Here is a 27,458-nt window from a genome sequence, read left to right as displayed (position 1 = left end):
ATTATATTCTGGTAAGAATCACACACACCGCCCCGCCCCGGGCGGGGCCCCCCGGGGGGGGGGGGGGGGGTGGTGACATTAAAATTTAATTTTTAATTTAACCTTTTTCATTTGTAAATAAATAAATAAATAAAATAACCAGTTAACAGAAAATATAACCTCCAGTAATGTTCTTGCTCATTTGGCATGCATTGCACCATATTGCACCATATGTCTTGCATTTACACATTTGTTGTTGTGCCAGGCTGCCGAGTCTATCCAGGCAGAAGACGAGAGTGCGAAGTTGTGCAAGAGGCGGATTGAGCACCTGAAGGAGCACAGCAGCGACCAGCCGGCCGCAGTGAACGTGTGGAAGAAGCAGCGCATGGACCGCATGATGGTGGAGCACCTGCTGCGCTGCGGCTACTACAGCACAGCTGTGAAACTCGCCAGGCAGAGTGGCATAGAGGTGAGCATTGTTACAGTTCAGTGTGGACATCTGTTTAGCTTTTTAAACGTTATGGCTTTAGGAAAATAATAATGTTTAAATGTTAACACATTTGTAACCAATCTGAAAACTCATCATGAGAAGCCCTAATTTATATATATATATATATATATATATATATGTAAAGAAAAGAAAAGAAGAAGTTGGTGAGTTTTTCCTAAAGTGTATTATACCGCCAGGCTAATTTTCAAAATTTTGCTCTGCTCCATTTTCTATACAGCTATGGTCAAAAGTTTTGCATCATCCTGTAGAATTAACAAATGCTGCGTCATTAAGTCGAATGAAACTTGCAGAATAATGTTACGTTGGCATGTTGAATTACATACTGCTTTGTGCTTAAAGTGCGTTTCATGCAATAACACATCAAAGAAAACTAATATTTACGTGCTGTTTTATATATATATATATATATATATATATATATATATATATATATATATATATATATATATATATATATAAATAAATTTTCTCAATCCTAAAATTCTAGGTGATGCAAAACTTTTAGCCATACCTGTACATCGATGTACTCCTTGCTTGCTCTTGTGTCAAAATCAGCTATTTTCAGTGGAATTCTTGCCTGTTTTGCAGTGGAGCAACATGGAGAAAAGTCTTATTTAACTGTTATGGTATGTATTCCAATATTAGCAAATCACATACCTTTTTAAATCCTCTTTGCCGCCTTTGGAGATAACAATGATGGGTAACAGGGTTCTACTATTGCAGTAAAGGTCACAAGTAGTGTTCCGTCGTATATCATGATGCCAAAGTCATACCTAATATCGGGGTAAAATAAACATATCGAAGTATTGCCATTTTTCGAATCAGTGATATTATGGGGCAAGTTCAGCATGGAAGAGGGGGGGTCTTGGTCTCAGTTCAGCTCCTCCTACATGGCACAAGGCAACCCCAGCTCAACGGAGGAAACTGGTAGTCAGTGAGGTGCAAAAGCAAGAGGAAAGGATGAGGTGTGTGAAGGCTGTTTCCCAGGCCAAGCAGGGAGAATGAATGAGATGGGAGAGTGTGGAACAGTGGAAGATCAGCTGGCAAGACCTATGGACAGTGGAACAGAGCAGGATCGGTTTCCTTATATGATGTTCTACCATCGCCACAAAACCTAAACCTCTGGGTGGGTGATGATCCCTCATGTCCTTTGTGTTTACCACCTGCAACATTAAGGCTCATTTTGACAGAATGTAAGGTGGTCTTAGGCAAGGACGGTTTACTTGGAGTCAGGACCTGATTGCCACCACTAACCTTTGACAAGACCTTGTCTTGTGGACTGGATCAGCACACCTTGCTCACCTGGTAGAGTTAAGAGTGCCATGGGAGGATATGGATGAGGCATATGAGAGGAATTTCAGTATACTCAACTAGCTGCTGAAGCAGAACAGCGAGGATGGAGAGTCCAGCTTTACCTAGCAGAGGTGGGTTGTCAAGGATTTGTGGCACACTCTACCCCAGTTTCTCAGTTGTTGGGTTCAGTGGCCAATAGCTGCATCGCACAGTGAAGAACATATCTGAAGCAGCAGAAAGGAGCAGCAACTGGCTGTGGTTGGGGATCTAAAGAACAATAGAAAGAAAGCAACGCTGATGTACAGGTAAGTAAGCTGGGCTTAGCTGAATTGGGTACAGAGGGGGGTGATGCTGGGATGCCAGAATCTCCGTCGAGCCCTCTTGAGGTGTCGTGGCCTAGTCGACGTAACAGAGGATGGAAGGTGCCCACTTGAAGACCCCAGAGATTTACCCTACTTGGCTCAGTCCAGATGGTTGTCATGCTGATGCGCTGGGGAGACCGCACTGTAGCCGTACATTGCAGCCGTTCTGTGTGATGATGCACTGGAGAGGCAAAATAAGCTGATCCCTGAAGCCAGCATTACACTTCAGCCATCAGCACCAGGCAGAAGGATGTCTACATCAAATGAAAAGCAACGCAAATGGATGGAGATGCAGATGGATCACATTAGTTTACTGTAAAGCTACCTCTTAGTTGGTGCTTCTACTCTCATGTAATGTAAATCATCAGACAAAAAGGCACAACTTATATTCAAATTAGAACACTTCTGATTTATAAAAAAGAGAACTACAAAGGACTTGCGTTTAAAAACTGCAAAGAATACGTCTGCGTCCTTACTAATGCCCCTTCAACATTGTAATAATAATAAAAAAAAATACTATATTTTAACAGAAGTAATTTATAGCTAAACTGTGGCTGTTCATTACTGTTAACATGTTGTGTCCAAAAGCAAAACATTTGAATTAATCTCACAAATCATGACTAATTTAACTATCATACTAAATTCAGCTTCTTTTTATCTATTACCATGTAATCCAAACACAACTTGCTTTGAAAGAAAACAAGGTAATCGGTAGATTTAATAGATTTGAAACCAAAAAAAATGTTTAAAAAATTGTAAATCAAGAAAATGTGAATAATACAATAGGCCTACTTCTAATTTGGCATGTCCAACGAATGTAGATGCCTAAAGTGTGTATCCTAGCAATGCACCAATCTACCGTACTAGCACTAAAACAAGCACACTCTCACATACAAGGTTTTATTGCATAATGGCAACAGGAGAATTCAAACTGGGTTCTAATTTAATCAGATGATCAATAATCATGCATCGATTAGTTGTTCTACCCCTGATATATATATATATATATATATATATATATATATATATATATATATATATATATATACACACATATACACACAGTGTATATATAATAATATACACTGCAAAAGTTTTAGGCAGGTGTGAAAACATGCTGTAAAGTAAGAATGCTTTCAAAAATAGACATGTTAATAGATTAGATTTATCAATTAACTAAATGCAAAGTGAGTGAACAGAAGAAAAATCTAAATCAAATCCATATTTGGCATTACCACCCTTTGCCTTGAAAACAGCATCAATTCTTCTAGGTACACTTGCACAAAGTCAGGGATTTTGTAGGCATATAGTCAGGTGTATGACTAAACAATTATACCAAACAGGTGCTAATGATCATCAATTCAATATGTAGGTTGAAACACAATCATTAACTGAAACAGAAACAGCTGTGTAGGAGGAATAAAACTGGGTGAGGAACAGCCAAACTCGGCTAACAAGGTGAAGTTGCTGAAGACAGTTTACTGAGCACAGCAACAAGACACAAGGTAGTTTTACTGCATCAGCAAGGTCTCTCCGAGGCAGAAATTTCAAGGCAGATAGGGGTTTCCAGATGTGCTTTCCAAGCTCTTTTGAAGAAGCACAAAGAAACGGGCAACGTTGAGGACCGTAGACGCAGTGGTCGGCCAAGGAAACTTACTGCAGAAGATGAAAGACACATCATGCTTACTTCCCTTCGCAATCGGAAGGTCCAGCAATGCCATCAGCTCAGAATTGGCAGAAAACAGTGGGACCCTGTTACACCCATCTACTGTCTGGAGAAGTCTGGTCAGAAGTGGCATTCATGGAAGACTTGCGGCCAAAAAGCCATACCTCTGATGTGGAAACAAGGCCAAGCGACTCAACTATGCACGAGAATACAGGAACTAGGGTGCAGAAAAATGGCAGCAGGTGCTCTGGACTGATGAGTTAAAATTTGAAATATTTGGCTGTAGCAGAAGGCAGTTTGTTCGCTGGAGGCTGGAGAGCGGTACACGAATGAGTGTCTGCAGGCAACAGTGAAGCATGGTGGAGGTTCCTTGCAAGTTTGGGGCTGCATTTCTGCAAATGGAGTTGGGGATTTGGTCAGAATTAATGGTCTCCTCAGTGCTGAGAAGTACAGGCAGATACTTATCCATCATGCAATACCATCAGGGAGGCATCTGATTGGCCCCAAATTTATTCTGCAACATGACATTGACCCCAAACATACAGTGAAAGTCATTAAGAACTATCTTCAGCGTAAAGAAGAACAAGGAGTCCTGGAAGTGATGGTATGGCCCCCACAGAGCCCTGATCTCAACATCATCGAGTCTGTCTGGTATTACATGAAGAGAGAGAAGCAACTGAGGCTGCCTAAATCCACAGAAGAACTGTGGTTAGTTCTCCAAGATGTTTGGGCCAATTTACCTGCCGAGTTCCTTCAAAAACTGTGTACAAGTGTACCTAGAAGAATTGATGCTATTTTGAAGGCAAAGGATGGTCACACTAAATATTGATTTGATGTAGATTTTTTTTCTGTTCATTACATTTAGTTAATTGATAAATATAAACTATTAACATGTCTATTTTTGAAAGCATTCTTTACAGCGTTTTTTCACACCTACCTAAAACTTTTGCACAGTACTGAATTACAAATGGTACATTGAACTTTCGTTCTGTTTGATATTTTATTTTAAAACACTTAAACTCAAAATAAATTATTGTAAGGTGACATTGGTTTTATGTTGGGAAATATTTTTAAGAAAAATAAAAAACTGAAATATCTTGCTTGCATAAGTATTCAACCCCCACACATTAAAATTTGGTAGAGCCACCTTTTGCTGCAATAACAGCTTTAAGTCTTTTAGGGTAAGTATGTACCAGCTTTGCACACAGTGTCAGAGTGATTTAGGCTCATTCTTCTTGGCAGATTTGCTTCAGGTTGTTCAGGTTGGTTGGACGATGCTTGTGGACCGCAATTTTCAAATAGTGCCTCAGATTCTCAGTGGTGTTGAGATCAGGACTTTAACTGGGCCACTGTAGGACATTCACCTTTTTGTTCTTGAGCCATTCCAGTGTTGCTTTGGCCTTGTGATTGGGATCATTGTCCTGCTGAAAGGTGAATTTCCTCCCAAGCTTCAGTTTTTTAGCAGACAAGCAGATTCTCTTACAGTATTTTCCTGTATTTTAGTCAATCCATTCTTCCTTCAATTGTAACAAGTTGCCCAGTCCCTGCTGATGTGAAGCATCCCCACAGCATGATGCTGCCACCACCATACTTCATTGTAGGGATGGTGTGTCTTGAGGCATGGGCAGTGTTAGGTTTGCGCCACACATAGCTCTTTGAGTTTTGGCCAAAAAAATCTATCTTGGCCTCATCTGACCACAAAACCTTTTCCCACTTCGCAGCTGGGTCACTCTCGTGCTTTCTTGGAAACTCCAAACATGCTTTCAGATGGTACTTTTTGAGTAACATCTTCTTTCTTGCCACCCTCCCATACAGGCCAATGTTATGCAGAGCTCTTGATATGGTTGATTGGTGCACCATTACTCCACTTCCAGCCAGTGAACTCTGTAGATCCTTCAAAGTGATTGTTGGCCTCTCTGTGGCTTCTCTCACAAGTCTCCTTCTTGTTTGTGCGCTGAGTTTTGAGGGATGGCCTTTTCTTGGCAGTGCCTGGGTGGTGTGATGTAGCTTCCACTTCCTAATTATTGATCCAACTGTGCTCACTGGGATATCCAAACACTTGGATATTATTTTGTACCCTTTCCCTAATCAATGCATTTGTATTACTTTATCTCTAAATTCTGTAGAATGCTCTTTGGTCTTCATTTTCCTTCAGATTCACAGCCTTACCAGTGATCCTTCAACAGTGGGGTTTTTATCCAGAAAATGTGACAGCAACTTTAATGGTTCACAGGTGGAGGCCAATGGTAAGGTAATTGTGTCCTCGTTAGGGCAATTTCTTTCATCGGTGCAAACTGGGAGCTTCCACAGCACAGGGGTTGAATACTTATGCAAGCAAGTTATTTCAGTTTTTTATTTTTCTTAAAAATATTTCCCCACATAAAACCAATGTCACCTTACAATAATTGATTCTGAGTTTGTGTTTAAAAATAAAATATCAAACAGAACGAAATTTCAATGTACCATTTGTAATTCAGTAACATGAGAGAATTGGTCACGGGTCTGAATTCTTTTGCAAGCCACTGTGTGTGTGTGTGTGTGTGTGTGTGTGTGTGTATATATAAATACAATTTTAGCTCAGAGCAAGCATTTCACTTTGTTGTAGCATTGTTAACTGTGCATCAGCCTCATGTACTTGCAAAAAACGGAATTTAGCAGCCATTGAACATGTAATAGATATAAGATCCAAAGTATTGCGATAGTATTCAATATTATGATACTGTGCATGATATTGAATTGAGGCTTCCTAAATGAGGTATCGCAGAACTCTAATCACAATAGACCTTGTAGACGACACTTTACACATGCATACATAAATCTGGTAGTTTATGAAATTGGAGTACAAAGTTGTGAATAATTAAGTGTGAAATGTTCCCTAAACCTTATTGAAGTCTTCACTTAATCCCTTCACCAAAGTGTTTTCTCTTAGATTAAATCAATAATTTGTTAACTGCTTTTAAAATGCTTTCAATAACAATACAAAAATGTACAATTGTTGTTTTTGCTGCGTCTTGGCAGGAGCAACTGTTCACACTGCAATCAGAAGGTTAAACAAAAACACAGAATACAGCTCAGGTTTATCCATAATGAGTAGGGGAACAGGCATATATTCGGAGAATTTAGATTTGAATAGCTGAATAATGCAGGTTAAATTCTTTTGCGCTTTTGTAATTTTTGGATTTGGCATAGTCCTGAATTAGAGATGTAAATTAGGACATGTGATAACTGCAGCACTGTATATTTGCTGTAGTCCACCCAATAATATTTCACTTGTACCCTAGTGACAATTGCTACTTGGCAGACAATAACTGTGCGAGGATGGTTTGAGGAGCATGACTGAAGCCCCTTTCACACTTGCACGCTCTACCTGGTGTCATGCGGGTCGGCAGTGTTTTCACACTGTTTCTAGAAGAAGCAGGGTTGACCTAGGGTGACAGAATCAAGTATTCAGTGCCTCGGAAGCAGCAACCACGATTTAACGTCATCTGTTTTTAATCTGTCTCTGCACTGGTCCTGTGAAATACAACTTGTTTGGAAGATGTACTTATTACGGACATTTCCATCCAAGCTTCTCTGGATTGAATCTTCGGCCCAAATGTTTTTGCATTGCTCCATGTTATCCCTCCAGAAATCTGGCTCATGGTGTATCTCAATCAACAAACCGTGAATAAACAGAAATTGCGGAAGTGAAACCTGTTTGTTACGTTCCCAGTTTACAAGTGCCTGCCATGCATTTTGTCTTGTTCAACCTGGGTAAAAGCATGTCGACCCACATTGACAGGGTACATGGTTTCACACTACGCGGGCTTGTGACCCTGATACTTCAGGCATCTTCCATGGCCACCACAATCCCCGGATCTCAATCCAGTTGACCATGCGTGGGATGAACTAGAACCCTGCATTTCTCATCACAATCCCCTTTCTACCAGTTGTGTAAAATATTAAGTACTGAATGGATGAACATCTCTTGAGATACCTTCCAGCACTTTGTGGAGACCAATACCAAGTTGTCAAGGGACTGGTCTGAATAAAGTGGCCAGGCAGCTTAGATAGGACTGTGGAGTCAACTTTAAATTGTTGAAAAGTAGTAAATAGTAGGGATGGGAATTTTAAACGTTTAAACATATACATTCTAAGGAAGTGGTTAAACGTTGAGTAATATGCTAGACTTGTAAACGGTCACGTGACAATTTTCACCAAACGCATATTTTTTAATGTATTCATAGTAATTGATCATCATATATAGTAGTCAGTCGTGTATCCGACTGCTTTGGTGCCAGACTAAAAGCGGATATTATAAAAAGGGGAAGGGGTTTGGCAATTGCCTCCAAGTAGTTTTTCTAATTGGTGCAACAGAAAGATTAACACTGGGGCGGGTTTTATTCTCGGTCGATCTGGTGATTCAGTGCAGGGTGCAGTGCTGGTGATGTGCAGGTTAAATTGAATCTGGTTTGTGTTGCTTCCGCAGCTTCAGCTCCCGTTCTTGTCCTTGGCTGCAACACACAACAAAACAAGCAGCGTAAGGGGTCGTACTCGCGCAGCTACGTCCCCTTTGTACTGCCAAACTCCTCCTGTGATCAGTGCGGCGCCGCGCTCTATCCAATTGCTGCCCACACCACAGCTGATCACAATGGAGTTGTTCCACAGCGACGCCCTTTCCCAAAGATGGCCGACTTCCGGTTCCGTGGCACCATCTAGTTGGCCCATCTCGGAGAATGCGTGCCACTAACCTTATGTCGCACCCTTACTGGACGGGAGGTAGATTTGCAGCTCAGATTCCTTCTCTGCCTGTCACAATGTGACACTTGTAATTGGGACTGTGAGCAGCTGGTAAATCTGCAATGCTGTAATTAAAATAGTAATTTTAAATAAATGGCTATTGATTACTGATTTTGAAAATCTTTGTGTAATGTCCACAACATTGAAATATTATTATACATTTTTTATAACTGTTTAATGTACACTAACAGCGGTTCACAACCTTTTTTGGGGTGTGTGGACCTCTTCTGAACCTCCACAAATGTCGTGGACTGCCATGTACTACTGTCGTAGTGACACAGCCGCTATACAAGGAAATTCTGTTAATTTTGCCATTGATAACGATGCCATACGGGAAATTGATTAACTTACCTAATGAGGTGGCTTGTGCTGTTTCACCGATGTCAGAGCCTGAATGTCCGGTTGGACTGATGACTGTTTTAGCCTTGAATCTGGTTCCACATTCATTATTATATTATCATTCACATATATATATATATATATATATATACACACACACACACACACATACAGCTCTGGAAAAAATTAAGAGACCACTGCAAAATTATCAGTTTCTCTGGTTTTATTATTTATAGGTATGTGTTTGGGTAAAATGAACATTTTTGTTTTATTCTATAAACTACTGACAACATTTCTCCCAAATTCCAAATAAAAATATTGTCATTTAGAGCATTTATTTGCAGAAAATGACAACTGGTCAAAATAACAAAAAAGATACAGTGTTGTCAGACCTTGAATAATGCAAAGAAAATAAGTTCATATTCATTTTTAAACAACACAATACTAATGTTTTAACTTAGGAAGAGTTCAGAAATCAATATTTGGTGGAGTAACCCTGATTTTCAAGCACTCGACATCTGCACTTGATTCAACACAGTCTTGGTCCTGAATTTTGTTAATATAAAATATGTGCGTCCTGCCTCCCCCTTTTTTTTTTTTTTAAATTTAATTCGATAACATGCTTTTACTCGTAGCTTGACAGTTATTACTGGTACCGAAATGATAAAAACTATTGGATAACGCGACACCGCCGTTTCGTGTGACTGCACCGTGTAACAATTTTTTTTTTTGTTCCTGGGTAGTAAGTGTTATTTCCTAATTGCTTATGCCTCAAAAGTATAGAAAATGGCTATTATTCCCCACAAACTTTGCTTTTGTGACCAGGACAGTGATATTTCAAAATATCACTATTTCCAATAGGAAAACGGGCAAATGTGTGTCTTCGTTTACATAGTCAGAAAAAAACAACATATGAATCCAAATTAACATGTATTTATACAAAAATGACTACAAAAGATTTAGAAGTGAGTAGTTTTTCGAGATTTACGATTATACTGTAAATACAAATGGATCATTCATTCATTCATTCATTCATTTATTCGCAGTTACCTAGTGCAGCTGGTTAGTGTCAGTTCATAATGAGAAGCGAAAAATGTGTTCTCATTCAATTGGCTTTAATTCTCGGGGGGGGTGGGGTGGGGTGGGGCTAGGTTTCAGGAAACCCGGTTTTGATCTTGGTTCTCTAACACAGTTGTCCTAATATGGACAGGGGCTTGTACTAGACATTTTTAATGTGATCATGTTCCAGATTTTTACTCTTAACTGTGCAATGTTTCCACATATCCGGGTCGACCAGGTTCTCAGGATGTGAGTCAACACGCTTTGACCCAGGTCGAGAGAGACATAATGCATGATGGTTATTCGTAAGAGGACGAAGCAGTCTGCATGTGGGTTTCACTACCACGATGAACATTTCTGGTTAGCCGTATTTCTGTTGATTGTGACACACTAAGAGCCAGATTGCTGTAGGGATGAAAAACTATTTGCTCTAATCAACATTTGGCCCAACTATTCAATCCAGAGAAGCTGAACAGATGAAAGGATGTTCATGTGAATATAGCTGCTTCCGGGGTGTTGTGTACGAGCATTGTGTACTTGCTTCTGTCACCCAATCCGACCCTGCTTCAAAAAGCACTGTGAAATCGCATAGCTGACCTGCATGACCGTGTAGAGCATGCCAGTGTGAAAGGGGCTTTAGTAATTATACAGTACTGGGTCCACAGGTCATTTATTGGACTTTGCCCCGTACCTTTTTATATACCCATTATAGATATGATTAACATGCAGAATAGTTTGATGTTCCCCCCTTTTTTTTTTTTTTTTTTTTTTAAAGTTTCTGCTAATACTGTATTCTCACAGCAAGCGGTGTGTGGCATGTTGGTCCACACATGTGTGATGTGCTAAGCAGTTAACCATAAATAATAAGGCAGGATTGGCTTATGCTAATTGGGAAGAGGGAGATCCAAAGGGTCAGATTAGGCAGAATTGAATATAGTTAGAGGGGATCTTAAGCTGCTTTTCATTGTCTTATCCCCCACCCCCCGACCCTCATTGGCACAAGTATTAGACACAGTCTGGCCCAATTAATTGTAATTTTTATGCTTTCAGGTGGCTTCCATGGTAGAATTACATTTTTAAATCCTTATCGGTTACAGTTGTTGGTGACTGCAGCATAGGCAAAACAGCCTTCATGGTGTCTAAATCCCAGGAGCTTTCTCTTCAATGACTGCAGATAACCTTCAAGCAAGAGCTGCTTTTTAAAACTCTAAAACTCTACACTTGCCAGTCCTTTTCATGTCTGCTTAGCTTCATTACAAATCACAGAGGTGGTTTACAGTACATTTTACATGGTCTCTACACACCTAAGACGAGTTTACAGTAATGCCATTTCAGATCATTGCTACTGGGTTAGGTTTTTGAACAGCTACAGTACGAGCCCATTCTCGATCGTTTCCACAAAAGGTAATTGCATACATTTTTTATTGTCCTTGCCGTTTCAAACTTTAAAAGGACTGCAGGGATGATTCCAACTGCAGCTTATGTTTTCTAGTTAGTATAGATTTTAAAGGAAATGTATGTGGTGTACAGTATACATAGACATTCATAGCATGGTACAGGTGATCCTCGACTTACGAAACACTGCACTTACGACTCTCTTGCATTATTACCCTGCTTCAACTTTACGACATCGATAGGGCATTTACGACAAAGCAAGACCTCTGAACCATGCGTCATGTGCGCATGCTCGTTGTTCGAACTGCAGTACCTGTTGTGGTCGACCTGGTGTTTTTTTTTTGTTGTGTTTTTTTATTATACAGGTAACTGTTTTTTGGGGTTTTTTTATTTTATTTATTTATTTATTTATTTCCCATTAACAATGTCTGATAAGAGCAATTGACTCAAAACGAAACCTAAGCTGTGAACTCTGTCACATGATGAGGGGCTTAACTTCAGGCGATCGTATTTCCTGCTAGGAGTACCACATACACACACTGAATACGTAATTGGAAAGCCCAGAGTCTGTACTTTTAAACAAGCCAGGTAGGTGTCTGAATAATATGTGCGTAATCACCGGGCTGAGTGTAAAGAGTTAAGTAAATATTTGCATGAGTACAATACAATGGGTAATTTTTGTAAAACTATATTATGTGGCTGAAGAGTCAGGAATGTAACCCGAATTTATAACATTGTTCCTATGGGAAAATGTGCTTCGACTTACGACACTTCGACTTGCAACGCGACTTTCAGGAGCCAATTGTGTCAAGTGTGAGGACTGCCTGTATTTCTACTTTGGACTCCACAGTGAGGTATATGAATGAACAGCTGAGCATTTAAAATCAAACTTCTCCTTTTAACATGCATACTTAGATTGAAATACTTGACCGCCTCTATATGACAGTTTTCATTACAGAACTGTGTCTGTCAAAGGGAGTTAGTAATGTAGTGCTGGATATGAGTTTGTACGGAGGGTCCTCCTTAGTATAACAGTGGGTTTATTTGAATACTGATGCAATCAGACTTCTGCCTGTATCATTGTTGGATCCGTTGAAGTAAATTGTACAATCTTCCCGTCTCTGCGTTACACAGTTGGGAAGGTTTTTGAGGGATGTTAAATCAACACACGTTATATAGAGAGTGAAAATGGAACTTCTGTCTCAATGCAAATTATTGCTGCAAAGTAAAAAGGAAAGTCCCTCATGTTGCTCTGAAGCATTGTGAACGTTGAGTATTTGCCTGTCGCTCTTCATTTAGATACACAAACCTCCTTGTGTTTTTAAAAAGCTGGAGATCAGCTATGTAACTCCTGCCATAATACCAAGCATGCTAATTAGAAAGATTACATGCCTTGTGATTTTTGAATGTGAATTTAATCTAGTATAATATCATCTCTTTGCAAAATCTAAGTGCATTTCAGCTATTTCTTTTTTGTGCAAACTTGCTGGGTTTTTTTTCTATTTGGTTAGTGATTTTGATTTCCCAGGTTAAACTGAAATCACCGTAGTCACTCTCTTATACTTACGATTAAGTTATTGTCACATTTATACTTTTATGGTTTTAGGTGGTTATGAATATTTGTGAATTGTTAAGAATGAAATAAAAACAACTTTAAAAAGTACCACATCATGCATTTTATTTATTTTTATTTCATTAATAAAACCCTGGTTAAATATTTAACACTAAAGGGTTCTCACCATAAACCCTACTGGAATGAATTGCTTTAATGCAGTCAAGGGTATTTCCATAGTGCGATACAGTGCTTTCAGAGTTATTCTGTAGGTTGCCGGATTTCACAAATGTAATCTGTGGTACCTCCAAGCAAGCTGGCTTTTAGCATAACCTGACATCTACTTCAGTTTGGGCCATTTGGCAAGCGATTTTATGATTTTCATTTATTTTCACTTTTTTAACATGATTCTTATTGCATGGTATCCTTAATCATGCATTTTACACACACACACACACATATATATATATATATATATATATATATATATATATATATATATATATATAAAATGCATATTTTTTTTAATAATGTGTGGTCTCTGCTTGGCTCCACTCAATTTATTGTAACATTTCAAAGAAAACGTTGCCATGTGTGTTTACTGTGTTCTTTCGTATAGTCTTTTGTGAACTTGCAAGTGTTGTAGCAAATAGGGCTGAATAACAACATCTACTGGATCAAAGTAGTGATATAGTAGTGGCATCATGTAAATGTAATCAATCTGCATATTTTCATGTGGTTGTATGTGCTGTTGATTAATTTATTTACTTAATTTTTTGAGGGCCTTTGTTTTTCTAATTTGAGGATTATTTTATTCAGTTTTCTTGCTGAATATGCCATTAGCGCCTCCACTCTACAGATAATTGCCCTGTTAGGTGAGGTGAGTGTATGTTAACTGGCAATAAACAATTACAGCACAGTAGTTTGAGCAAGGTTATGCAAAATATAATTTTCTTTTTTAATTAGGTGACTTAATTGAAATGCCAAATATGTGTCCTGTAACTGGGTGTGAGCATTACTGCGATTCTTGCAGGGGAGTCACGGCTTCTGATTTTATTTTTGATCACTAGTGGTGTTATTTTGTTGTGATCTACTGCATCTCCTGCAGGTTTAAAATTTCTTCCCGCCCCCCATGTTGGTCTCTCTTGTATTTGTCATTTCAAGAAGGCTGTCTCACTTCAAACATGTCTCGCCCTTTACAAAAAAGGAAGTGTCACTGGTTTCCAAATCGATTCAAAGCAAGTCTAACGGCCTTGTAGGTGAAGGAGGGTAAAATGTTACTGCAGGGGACCAAGAGTTTTACACATGACAAGTGCTAAACCTGTAGTGACATGCCTGTAGGAGGTAACATTTTTAATATTTGCTTCGTTACAGCTATTCTTTTTTTATTTTGGAGGGGGGGGGGGGGGGGGGGGGGGTGACTAAAGCATGGCTGCCAACTCCAAGACCAGTGCTGGGGGCAGGGGAACTGCTTCTTTCCTTCTACAGAGCTTTTAGCTATCAGTTTTTTTTTTTCTCTTTTAAACCTCAATAAATGAATTGCTCTTGTTGTTCACTGCACACTGATAGAAGGGGGGGCTCTGAAATACTCGGGAAGCCCTTATTTAATCTCACGTCCAAGGTAAAATTCCCTTTCAAGTATGAAATGTAACCATTACCGAATAGGTATTTACCTCCTTAAGACCTGAATACTTTATACCAAAGCTTCTCTTTGAGCCTGTGACGCAGTCGTTACCCAGCACCGTGGGATCAAAAGTACTGCAGTCACAGATCTTGGCGTCATTTTTAATTTCAAGACTGACCTGACTTCCGTGGTGCTCAGCACACAGGCAGTAAGAGTAGCTGCTGGGCTCAGCAGCACTGCGCAGGACCGAGATACTCGCTTGGCTTGTTGTTGCTTGCAATTACAATCACAATATCAGTATTTGGTGATGGGTATTTTAGCATCACCATTACAAAGGCTGTTAGTTCATTCTAACAAGCAGGCTTCTGACAGTCTGTTGTTGGTACTGACTGAGTAGTTTTGCTAGTGGCTTTTACTGTACATGGCCACCTGGTTGCAGTTACTGCAGGTGGCAGCTTCCAATCCCGACCCAGTACCATAGTCAATGCCGAACAGGAGTCGATGCGGTAAACTCGGTCCTGCTACAGACCCGGTGCTAAAGTCACTGAACCAGTATTGACCTGATTCCAAACTTGTATTAAACTGATTCTGAACCAGGACTGACCCAGTGTTAAATACATCGACCTGTCCCAATTCCAATCCGGTGCTGAAGTCACCAAACCTGTGCTGAACCAACTCGGGACCGACATGGTTCCAACCTGGTGCCGAGGTCACAGAACAGGTACCGAACCGGTCCCACTCGGGTCTAGATCTGCCTGGTCCATATATAAGCCCCTTGTATCATCCTGTGTGCCATCCCTGTGAGACGTAGAAGGCAAATCTGCCTAAGGATGACAAGCACAACACATGTTCTTCCTGACTGGGGCCCAGAGCATGCCAAGGAGGCACTGGTTAATCACAGGTTCTCTAATTCTGTTCCCTTTCTCCAAGTGCATGCTTGAGAAGAGGTTATCCCACAGCTCTAAGGAACATTCTGTGTCCCTTACTCCTGTTCAGCACTCTTAACCATCACCCTCTCTGAGAGGTTGCTGCGTACTCACCCCATGGATTTGCACCTAGGGAGAGCAGACAATGCACCCAGGAAAGTAGCCCAGGCAGGAAACGGTCTTCACAGTCTTGCTCATACTCCTTGAACTCTGCCTCTCCTTCCCCACAGAAGAGGAAGATGAGTCTCCATTCCAGGCGATCAGAGCAAATATTGTGGGGTGGGGGACTGAGTAGCTGTTTCCCACCAGGGAACTGTTCTTGCTGAATTGCTGCGGGAATGCTCTGTGCCACCTATCTCGCCTGCCCCATGGGGTTGCGAGCAGATTGGCCTCAGGAGGACATGTTGTCCTTCCGCACCTCCTGAGGAGCTAGACGATCAGAAGCTGGCCTTCCTATCCTGACGACGTGGAGTCGGACGGCCCATCCCCAACAGTAAAGAACACCCTGTCAGCAGAGCTCATTCCACTACTTTAACCTTGTAAGTGCCCTGGCCTACAGCAGGGGGGACAAGGCAGTCCATTTTTATATATTTTATATATATTTCTATATGAAATCCAGTCTTCCTGGGACCATCTGGCAACAGCTCCTGCTGAAGTGCATGAGTGAGATTCAGGCATTCTCTATTACAAAAGCTGGCTTAATTTTGGAGGCCAGGACAAAGGTCATGCTCCGCACCAATCCTGCTTTCTTGCTATCTTGGTGTTCCATATCAACCAGTCTGTGGAATTGGGAGGCTTTCCATCCACCTCCTTGACAGGACGAAAATTGGAGGCAGTCCGAACTATGGTTTGTTTGCTATGGGGCGAAGTCCCATGGTTAGGCCCTGTGTAAGCAGCAGTTGTCAAAGTGGATAACAGACACGGTCAGGACTTCCTATGAACCGGCCAACTTGCGCCCTCCAGAAAAGCCCACTGCCTATTCCACCAGGGGCCTTGCAACTCTGTTGGCTTTATTCCAGGGTGCATCTGTCAAAGACACATGCAGTGCAGTGGTGTGCGCTACTCCCCATACCTTCACAAGGTCTACTACAGGCTGAATGTCATGGATCTTCAAAACCCCGGTTTTGGACCTAAAGTGTTAGGGGCATCTTCCCAGTCAACCCTTACAACACAGACTTAGAGGTGAAATTCTCCCTTGATTTTTTCGCCCTTGCTACTTGTTACTGGGGTTCCGAATGGTAGCGTTCCAGTCGTTCCGCTATCTTGCCCTTGCAACGTGCTTTTGGTACACTCACCCATATGGCAATATTTAAATTTTGGACTTAAGGGGACATTAGTTTTGTTGTTTTAAACCTGGTTCCCTGAAATAAATGTAACCATTAACCTTTAAGGTCGTTGCGTCCATGATTGCAACAGGTTTGAAGGAAAAATTACGCCGAGATCTGTGAGGACAGTCCTTTTGTTCCCTTTTGTCATACCTAAACTCTGGCCATATTAGAGGGAGGCACATTTAGAAAACCTGGTACAGAGTGGCCGGTTTAAAAAATACTGTCAAAGGTTTTGGTAGTGTTCATGCCTTTTTAGTATTGGGAACTTGTCTCTGTAAGTCATCTTGGGTAAAGGCATCTGCTAAATAAAAACAAATATTATTTCCACTAGTGCTGCAGCAGAAAGTTAAAATTGAAGATGATAAACGGTTTGTAAAATGAGATCCGGTAGGGTTTTGCTTGGTGCAGCATGCTTTTGTCATGCTGCTGCTGCTTTTGTGACATGAACGGACAGAGCTAAGGACGATCCAAGCTGGATTTGAACACTGAGCTCCAGAGGCGAAAGGAATGACTTCAGAGGCTGCCATTGCACTGTGTTCAGTAGAGCCTTCAGGTTGTCAGGAGTCATTATGAACTGCTACGTGACAACTGGTGGTATTTGACCCCCAACGTGTCATCTTTCCTGAAAGCTTGTTGAGGAATTCAAAGGCATCAGTAATGGCAGAGGCTTAATGGTACAATTCAACCAATGGATTGGATGCCAGAATTTAGGATAAATGTGATATTGATGTCTTGTATAAAAATGGCTTGGGTACAGACCTTAACATTAGCTTGCTTAATTATAGTATAGGGTCTCTGTTTTCTTTTGGACTGAGTTTATTTTTTATTATTGTTTTCCTTTTATTGCTCCCTAGCTAGCACCTTCCACATTTCGTGATAAAAAGAATAGTTAATACATATGCATCCAGATTGTCGAAAGTGAATCTCCACCCTGTAGCTGCTAATAAAACAGATTTCACCCCTGCCAAGGTGGATAGACAAAAGCTGTGTTGAATCTTGCATCCTTTACAGAACAGTTGGCAGGTAGTTAAGAAGATAACCCATTAGGAAGCAGCATGTGCACACAATGTCTCTCTCCTGTGTTCTGCTGACCTCTTGTGACCACACTGAGCTTGTATTCCTCTCTTGATTTCTCAGGACCTTGTAAATATTGAGATGTTCCTCACGGCTAAAGAGGTTGAAGAGTCCTTGGAGAGACAGGAAACCGCCACCTGCTTGGCGTGGTGCCATGACAACAAATCAAGACTTCGGAAGATGAAGGTGAATGTTTGTTTGTTTTTCTGCATAAAAACAACTAAATTCCAGCAAGAAAAAAAATGGATTTGATTTCATAATGTTGACTCCCGTGTTTCCCGAAAGAAAAGAGTACAGGGTCTGTTCAACTGACCCTAAGAGGTGGTGGATCTAAATACAGCTGTCACTGAAATTGTTAAAGGTGATTTTGAAGAAAGAAGCTGCTTTGGTCCTAATTTTGTTTTTCGGTGATGCCACTCTTTAGATTTACTATTCAGTCGCTACTTATGTGCTTGCACTTTTGTCATTTTCTTTAAGCAAGCATCAAATAGCAAATACTTGTAACTTGTAAGGTACAAGGGATGTGTGTGTCCCACAACTAAAAATTATGCTAACTTTCTTATTTTTGAAATGATGTGCACAAAACAGGGTTTAAAATGTACTGACAGGTTGGATCCGATCATCCAAATTTCCTCTTTTCACTCGTACATTTAAAAGAAACCATTTGAACAACGGCTCAATTCCTTGTGTTCATTAAGGGGTAACCATTATATCGGCATAATCAATATGGCAGATTCTTTTTGGAGGGCGGGACATAAAGCTTTAGCACTAGATCGCCTGTTCCCTCACAACTAGTAATGAAACTTATTGTAGTTTAAAAGAATTGCAAGACTGTTTATTGAGATTACTTATTGTTGATGATTTTGGACAATTGTGCATTTCACTATTATACTGTAAACATTTATGGTATACTTGGGATTTTAAATGTGTTTTTTTTTTTTTTAAATAGTATAATATAATTGAGCCAAGATGCTTTTAATTTCATATGCCTTTGCCTCGCTAATTGCTGGATCAAGTAAATAGATTCAGCTCTGTTTTATAAACTATTTCTCTGGTGTATGGTGCTTTTCCAGACATTGGAAGACCTATTCCTGTAACAAAATACAATTAAAAAAATTAACGTAGTAGAGTGTCTAGTAGCTGATTAATCTCAACTTGTTCAAGTCTGGTCTTGAAAGATCCCAATGATTGTGTTAAAATTGTGATTGACTATCACCATAAAACAGAGTATAATTTAATTGAATCCACCCCTAAGTGGGAAGGAGGCTTGTAGCCCATAAAAACACAAGGTATTCTCTGAATGCACTTAATATATGTATGTATTTGGTTGCATATGTAGTTTTCCTTCCAGAGCTGTCTGGAGTTCAGCCTTCGAATTCAAGAGTTCATTGAGCTTATCCGACAAAACAAAAGGATGGATGCAGTCAGGTATGTGACATGACTTCTTAATGAAACCGATTGAACAGTAACACAATTTTATATAATACTTTTTGTATTCATTTTTTTAAAACTAACTTATTAGCAGAAATCTGCATTATATGCAGTGGCTAGTTCATTAAAACATTAATCACAGACGTCATCACAGTTTGTGTTTTTTGCATTTTAAGGTGCAGAATGAATATGCATCGCATTTTACAGTTTATTTTAGTTTTATAAGGGGTGTGCGGAAAATGCAACTTTAACTTTTTCACGCACTTCTAGTAGTCAGACAGACACATGGTGGAAGGGGGATGCAAATGTGTTAAGACGAAAATATATATATAAATTATATATAATTTAGAGGTCGGCACGGGTACCTGTCGTGTTTTAAGTTACCCGAACAGGGTCTGTCTTTACTACCCGGGTATCGATTTATTAATTTGATAATTAAAAAAAAAAAAAAAAAAAAAGTAGAAAATGACAATGCAGTTGTAAGCACAGGTCTCTGGCCGGCATTAATAAAAGACAACGTTAGTTAAACCAGTTTTGTATTAAGCCTTTTCTTAACTGACAGGGTATCAATTCCACACAAGGCTCCTTTGCTGGGTGCCATGTTAGAAATGTCATAACGATAGATCCCACTGTTTTGTGATCATTTTGCCATTGTTTGAGGTTAATCTGCCTGTACCTACAAAGACAGTGAACTGTACAATTAAAACTCGACAATTAATTCCACTGCTGTAAAGTTTTCTGATATATTGAGCTCATTGCCTCTCCCTGACTTATCAGTAGATGAGTTGGTTAATACCTACAACACCTGTTTGACTGGTATCTTAGATTCTATAGTGCCTCGGAGTGTCTTTTGTAAAAAAAAAAAAAAAAAAAAAAAAAAAAAAAAAAGAGCTCACCGTGGTTTAATGATATAACTCGTAAACTGAAATGTGAGAGTTGTAAATTAGAATGAAGATGGAGGGAATCTCAACTGCATGTTCATTACATTGCAAGGGCCATCTGGTTAGTTATAGGATGGCTCTTGCGTTGGCTAGATCATTATGTTCTAATTTTAATTGAAACAAATAAAAATAATCGTAGGTTTATTTTTGCAACCCTAGACAAATTAATTACTCCCCCCCTTAATAGTCTTGCCCTTGAAATTGATATTGGCTCCTCTCTTAGCTGCAACTACTTATTAAAAACTTTTAAAAAATAAAATACGGGACATCAGAAATCAGATTACACAGACACCTTCCATTAAGTAGATTTCTAGCGCAATATTACCAATTCGAACTGTTAAGGCTACTATGGAGGCTTTTTGTTTGATTCATTTTTATAAGACTGACAGCGCTAGTTCAGCATATGAGAGCAACCACATACTGTCTTGATCCTATTCCTACAAAACTTTTAAAAAATGTTTCTGGTTTTTAATAGCGACGTTTGAAAAAAATGATAAATGGTTCACTTTCTGCTGGTATAGTGCCCTTGGCACTTAAGATAGCCTGTGCTTAAACACAATTTGGACCCTAAAGTCCAAAATAACTGTAGGCCAGTCTCCAATTGACTATTCTTAGATACGGTTCTAGAAAGAGTTGTTGCAAATATAAAAATTCTCTTAGGGGTCATCTCTGATTCTGATCTATTGTTTGATTCAGGAAGTTACAAAAGTATCTTTTTACCATTTGAGAATTATAGCCAAACTTGGACCAATTATTTCTGTATCTGATGCCGAGAGTCTAATGCATGCCTGTTATTTTAATCTAGAATTAATTACTGAAATGCCCCTCTCTCTGGTATCCCAAAAGGTGGTGTGTGTCACTTACAACTCGTTCAGAATACCGCAGGTAGAATTCTGACTAAAACCAGGAGAAGTGAACATGTTTACCCTGTCTTAGCCTTACACTGGCTCCCTGTGCAGTATAAAATAGATTTAAGATTTTGCTGTTAACCTCTTAGATCATAGCACTCATTAGATTATAACACAGGATGTGGTGCTACTGGTTATTCCTAGAGTCAACAAAATGAACATGGGAGGAAGGGCTTTTTCATTCAGAGCCCCTAAATTATAGAATGCCCTCCCTTGTATCGTCAGGGAATCTGAGACTGCTACACTTGTCAAGACTGAAAACATATTTTTATAAAATGGCTTTCTTATTTTAGTGGGTTTTAATGTAACTTTTATATTTTGTCTTTTTAACATTTTTTGTATGTACTGTTTTTTTTTTATATATGCTAATTTAAAATGTAGCGTGCGAGTGACATGCCTGGGGACCTTTTTATACCATTTATTTATTTATTTTTTTTTGGAATCGGCTAATTATTCAACCCAGCTAACTGCTACAACCCCCACACTAACGCGGGGGAGACGAGGACGAGCACTCATGTCCTCCGAAACGTGTGCCGTAAGACATCCTCTATTTGTTTGCACTACAAACCCACTGTGAAGCCATTGCAGAACTACGGTGTTGGAGGATCAGGCAGTTCTGAATTAAACACAGGCAGGCCTGCAGGCGCCCAGCAAGCCACCAGGGTCGCTGGTATGCAGTGAGCCAAGAATTCCCTAGCCGACCTAAACCCTCCCCTCCAGGCAGCAAGTGTAAAAACTGCACAAATTAAAGAGGATTTCTATAATTATTTTTCGTAAGAAAATAAAAAATGACGAGTCGTTTTACCAGCGTTTATCGCATAGAAATATATTTGTCGAATTCACGTTTTTTGGGAATTCAACGTTTAACAAGCTTTATCAATTTTTTAATGTCAAAGTAGGAAGCCTGTTCATAATGAAATGCAGCAGATGAAGAAAACAATATATGATAGAACATGTTAGAATAAAGCATTGGTCTAACACGTAATAGACACAAAACAGCAACTACATGGGGCACGGTCATGTGACTTGGCTTTGGTGTGTCTGGATACTTTTCATGGAAGTGTAAACCAATAAATAAAGCTTTCTTTAAGCTATTTAAAAAAAAAAAAAAAAGTATTTTCATTTTTAAAACATTTCTGCAGTGTTAAGAAAAGAGGTTGGATATTAGAAGTCTTCTTGTATTCCCCAGGCATGCCAGGAAGCACTTCAGCCAGGCTGAGGGAGGTCAGCTGGACGAGGTCAGGCAGGTGATGGGAATGCTGGCCTTTCCCTCTGATACTCATATTTCTCCATACAAGGTAACAATGAAACTTATAAATACTGTATCCCCATTCTTCAAATAAATCATACAATAAGGAAATTGACATTTGGTTTTAAATGTTGTTCTAATTTTTTGCATAAATGGAGTATTAATTCTGTATAAAGTGATATAGAACCATAACACAATTTACAAAAGACAGTAAACTATTCGGGCCATCAGAGATTCAAATGAATTAGCATCTATCACTAAGGGCTAGGAAGCCCAATTCATACGAATTAAAAAAACAAACAAACAAAAAAACAAACGCATTGGGTGGTCTTCATTGTAAATTGGCTTGCCAGGTTTAATTTACATGTACTACAAATCAAAAATATAACAGCTGTTTTAGACTCCCTTTTTTATTGTTCTAGTAGGTTTAAGGTTCAGTTAATCTAAACATTGGTGGATCTGAGTATTGCAACCTGAATCATTTGTATACAAATTAAACTAGTAGTCGTGCGCTAGAGAAATTCTCATGACCTATTTTTAATGATGTAGAGGACGGCTATTTATACCTTCCATCTATTTAGAGAAATCCAATAAACCCTGCAGAATACTCACTCACGTTTGTTGTTTTTAAAATATTTGTAAGTAAGAAAACCGAGATAAAAACATATACTTTATATGTTAAACACATATGTCTTGATACTGCTTAGCATACACATAGATAAGTTTGCAACGCCTCCGTGTCTTTCAGGTGAACATGTAAATGAAGAAACAGATGTAATAGAACGGTAACATTTCTTGCTATTTGTGACGGGGTGTTTGTCACGCCCTACAGACGCGCAGGTTTTATTAACACCAAATAGAACTGAAAGTAAATACAGAGCCACGTACAATACCAGCGATTTGGTAAAGCATGGGTGCAGAAATAAAAATACAAAAATAAGCACGGTACAAAAACACTACAAACAAAAGGTGCCACAGAAATGGCTAAACAGAAGGTCCCGCTGGAATACACTTCTCTCTATACTGCAGGCTTTTGTTGCCTGAAACTAAGCTTCGTTCCTACCCGGCCCCGGTATACACATGACCGCCGGTGGCTGCAGTTTCTTCTTGCGTGAATGCTGGAACCCTGACCCTGGTTATCATGCAGTCATCAGCAGTCTCCAGGGGGATTCCAGACCTCCGTAGAGGTTCATGGCCTTGCAGCAGCCTTGACCAATCTCGGCCGGAGGTTTTTAAAGAAGCGGACACTCAATTGGGACACGCCTATCGACTGGCCGGGGATTAGCAGAGCCAATCGCTTGCTGCCTTTCCTCTCAACCAAACACAGCAGACAAACAATTAAATTAAATACAGTTACAAAAAGCACACAGATACATTTTCACATGCAGGGTCCCCAGCCAAACTATTTTGTATTGATTTTCTTGTTTTTGCAGGATCTCTTGGACCCAGCTCGCTGGAAGATGCTGATACAACAGTTCAGATACGACAATTATAGATTACATCAGCTTGGCAACAACTCTGTCTTTACCATAACTCTTCAAGCTGGACTCTCGGCTATAAAAACACCGTATCCTTTTCCATGGTGTAGGTGTTCTCATTCCAGGGGGTGGGGTTGATTGTGCACGGTGTGTTAATGGACATCTGTACATATTGCTTTAATCTGAGCTACCTAGAGTCTTGCTGTAGAAAGATGTTGATTGCTGTTGTATTCTATTTACACAGGGAAACGCCAGCAGAGTTGTCAGATATGACTTTGTTTGCAGCAGCATCCGAGTCCTAGAACGGAAGGAAAAACTTTTTTATTGTCAAGACTAGTTTTTACATTGAATGTTGTGCCACTGTCTTAGCAGTTACCATTGTAGAAAAAACATTTTGTGGGTAAATTAAGTATATCCCTATGAGAAAGCCCTAAATGCTTTGTCTTACCCATGACCATAATAATACAAAGTTTAACTTTCTTAATTTTGGCTTTCAAAATCACCTTTACTGATTTAATAACTTGACAATACCCCAGTCTGGTGTCTAACTGTCTGTCTAAATGCTAATTTGAGAATTGCCTTAACATACCTGCCCACAGACAATGTTACAAGGAAGATGGGACTTCAAAAAATCCGGACTGCCCAGTCTGCAGCAAGTCTCTCAACAAGCTAGCACAGCCACTGCCTATGGCACATTGTGCCAACTCCCGGCTAGTGTGTAAAATCTCTGGAGAGGTTATGAATGAAAATAACCCTCCCATGATGCTTCCAAATGGATATGTATATGGATGCAATGTAAGTATCAATACTTATTAGTTCAGCATTGCATTTAAATAAAGCAGAATAAATAAATAGACAATCCCTTTTGTTAAATGTCTGTTTTAGATAGCATTGTGACCAAAATGTAGAGATCTGCTTTCTGATGAAGTAGAGCTTGCAAAGCACTGTTCTATAGATTCTCACACTTTTTTGGAACATGCCACCTTTTTCCTCTTGTCTGTGGTACTTGACAGCACTCCTTACCTCCCCTCCCCTCTACACACATGTACCAGTAAAACCAAAAATCCAGCATGCCACTGGTTTCTAAGACTGCCAAAATCGATAAGTTATTATTTTGATTGAATAGACTTGTAACAGTTAAATCTTAATCAATTTAAACCTTTTGTTTATAAAGTAACAATGAAATTAGGGTTACTTTTATATAGGGCTACATCAGCACAGTGGGAAATCATTTTCCTGGAGTTGTGATGACAACGTTAAACTTTGATCAGGAAAAGTTATTTTACAGGGATGGAAATAAGACACGTATTGCTTAAGTTTCACCCATTCCAGGTTTTACTATTAGCTTGATTAGCTAATGCATAGGCAACACGTTCAGTTGTGTCTTAGTAACTTCAAAGTGAAACCAGGAATGACTCAAAGTACTATGCAGGGGGGAATCTTGTTTCCATTCATGGTTATGTGGTGCTTTCTGATCCACTGTGTATATTTAATTATTGGTTTATATCTAATCTGTTTTTATTGTTTGTCTTTTAGTCTCTGCTTTCCATTCGTCAAGATGATAAGGTGATCTGCCCAAGAACCAAAGAGGTTTTCAACTTTTCGCAGGCTGAGAAAGTCTACATCATGTAAATGCACAGGCCAGGGGCAATGCTGGAGCTTCAAGAAATTATGGCATTCCCGGTCAGGTCTGAAACGCAAAGAAAAAGGAACCAGAGTCTGTCTGGAGAGTCGGACCTGTGTAACGGTGGCATTGTTTGTTGCGACCAAAGAGCAAACTGCACAAATATCTGGAGCATTTCATGAATAAGACCAGGAGCAAGGAAGAAAAATGAATGAGAAATAATGTGATTGTACTTGGGGAAAGTAACGTTCATATTTTGATTGTGGGGTTTATAACATTATAGAATTGATTTTGGAAAATTGATGTTTTAAAAAAAAAAAAATAATAATAAAAAAAAAAATTATATTAATTGCATTTAGTGTTGTATGTAGGGCTCACTATCAAAATCATTAGTGCTGCTGCCTTTTTACTTTTTTTTTTGTGCTATTCAAAATGTAAATGCAATAGCAGTTTTACTGTATTGGAGTTAGACAGTCGGAGGTGAAATCAGAAGACCAAGAAGCCAAAAAGGTTAATTGCATTTTGGATGTTGCATTAACTGGGACTAATAAATCCTGTTTTATTATCCAACACCCTACATGATTTCATGAGACCAGCTGCTTCCTGGAAATGTAGAAGATTGTTTTAGTACTTATTTATGCATGTTTATATTGTTAGAATATAGAAAAAGTTGTAAACTTGCTAAAACAGGTTAATAAAAACAAGTTGCTGCATTTTTTTTGTTTTTTATTTTTTGCATTATCCCCCTCAATGTTTCACTTTTTTAACATAGTTAAACATGTTGAAAGCAACTTGAGTAGGGACATTTGACAGCTGAATCTACATTTAGTAGATGTGATCAGATGCAATGAAAAGCTATTTTGTTAAAACGGCTAAAGATTTCAGCTTCTGCAGTACAGGACTCCAGCTAAGTTAGAGTAAGGGTGGAGGGAACTTATGTGAACCTATAGACAACTGCTTTGCAAACAGGTTTGCTTAGCTTTCTCCAGCTAACAGTGTAGATTCCTTGAAATAGAAATGTAACCCTTACCAAATGAGTATTTACCTCCTAAAGACCTGAATCCTGAATATTGTATACCAAAGCTGCTCTCTGAGCCTGTGATGCAATCGTGGCCCTGCCCCCGAGGGAACAAAAGGACTGCGCTCACAGATTTCAGCGTCATTTTTCCTTCAAGTTTTCTGCAATCATGGACGCAGTACCCTTGAAGGTTAATGGTTACATTTCTATTTCAGGGAACTAGGGTTATGATAATAACCTAATGTTTCCTTTCAAGTACTTTTTATGGATAATTATTCCGATATTCTTTTATCACAAAAGGAAAAAAAATTTATATATTTCTTCAACGCCGTGTGGCACGTATTTCAACACCAAAACAGCACCAGTAATATCAAACGTATACACCACACACATGTATAGATATCTCTATCTAGATATTTTTTTTCAACAAAAAGTTTTACAAAAAAAAAGTTTTTTGTCAAAAACATAATATATATATATATATATATATATATATATATATATATATATACACACACACACACACACACACACACACACACACACACACACAAATAGACAACCAGAACTTAAGTTCTTAAGACTCCCTCTTTATCACCATTTGAAATAAAATATTTTAAGCTGTGTTTCAGTACAAGTGAAGAGTTGCACCTAACAATGATGCATAACATACAGTTCTTGCATAATCGTAAAAGGTCACTCACAAAATTGAACAGCCATTACAGTATTTGCAAAACAGCAATTAACCTTCAGTCACAAAATTTAACAGTAAGTAAATACAGTACTTGCATCATGGCCCACAGTCGTCTTTCCTGTTGAGATAGTCTTTGGGAAGAAGGCAGGATTGGTACGGAGTAACCTTTGTCCTGACCCTTTGCAATAGAGAATGCCTGCATCTCACTTGCATGCTTTGCAGAGGTGA

The 27,458-nt window shown here is 39.2% G+C and overlaps 1 protein-coding gene across 2 annotated transcripts in view; it reads left to right on the top strand.

Annotated features, from left to right (window-relative positions):
- Positions 1 to 26,231, top strand: part of LOC121330954 (E3 ubiquitin-protein transferase MAEA-like) — a 41,884-nt gene extending 15,653 nt beyond the window's left edge. Inside the window, exons 3-9 of one of the 2 annotated variants that reach the window (XM_041277968.1) lie at positions 245 to 448; positions 17,951 to 18,073; positions 19,227 to 19,315; positions 22,357 to 22,465; positions 23,850 to 23,983; positions 24,494 to 24,689; positions 25,431 to 26,231. In XM_041277968.1, the coding sequence (XP_041133902.1) occupies positions 245 to 448; positions 17,951 to 18,073; positions 19,227 to 19,315; positions 22,357 to 22,465; positions 23,850 to 23,983; positions 24,494 to 24,689; positions 25,431 to 25,526 (951 nt within the window). In that variant the 3' untranslated portion in view covers positions 25,527 to 26,231. The remainder of the gene's footprint in view (positions 1 to 244; positions 449 to 17,950; positions 18,074 to 19,226; positions 19,316 to 22,356; positions 22,466 to 23,849; positions 23,984 to 24,493; positions 24,690 to 25,430) is intronic. The other variant, XM_041277977.1, reaches the window with a different exon arrangement.
- Positions 26,232 to 27,458: the final 1,227 nt, after the last annotated feature.

This window comes from Polyodon spathula, chromosome 2 (genome assembly GCF_017654505.1).
Source record: "Polyodon spathula isolate WHYD16114869_AA chromosome 2, ASM1765450v1, whole genome shotgun sequence".
Lineage (NCBI taxonomy): Eukaryota > Metazoa > Chordata > Actinopteri > Acipenseriformes > Polyodontidae > Polyodon > Polyodon spathula.
Note: the sequence above shows the minus strand (reverse complement) of the source record. Positions and strands in the feature narration are given on the sequence as shown.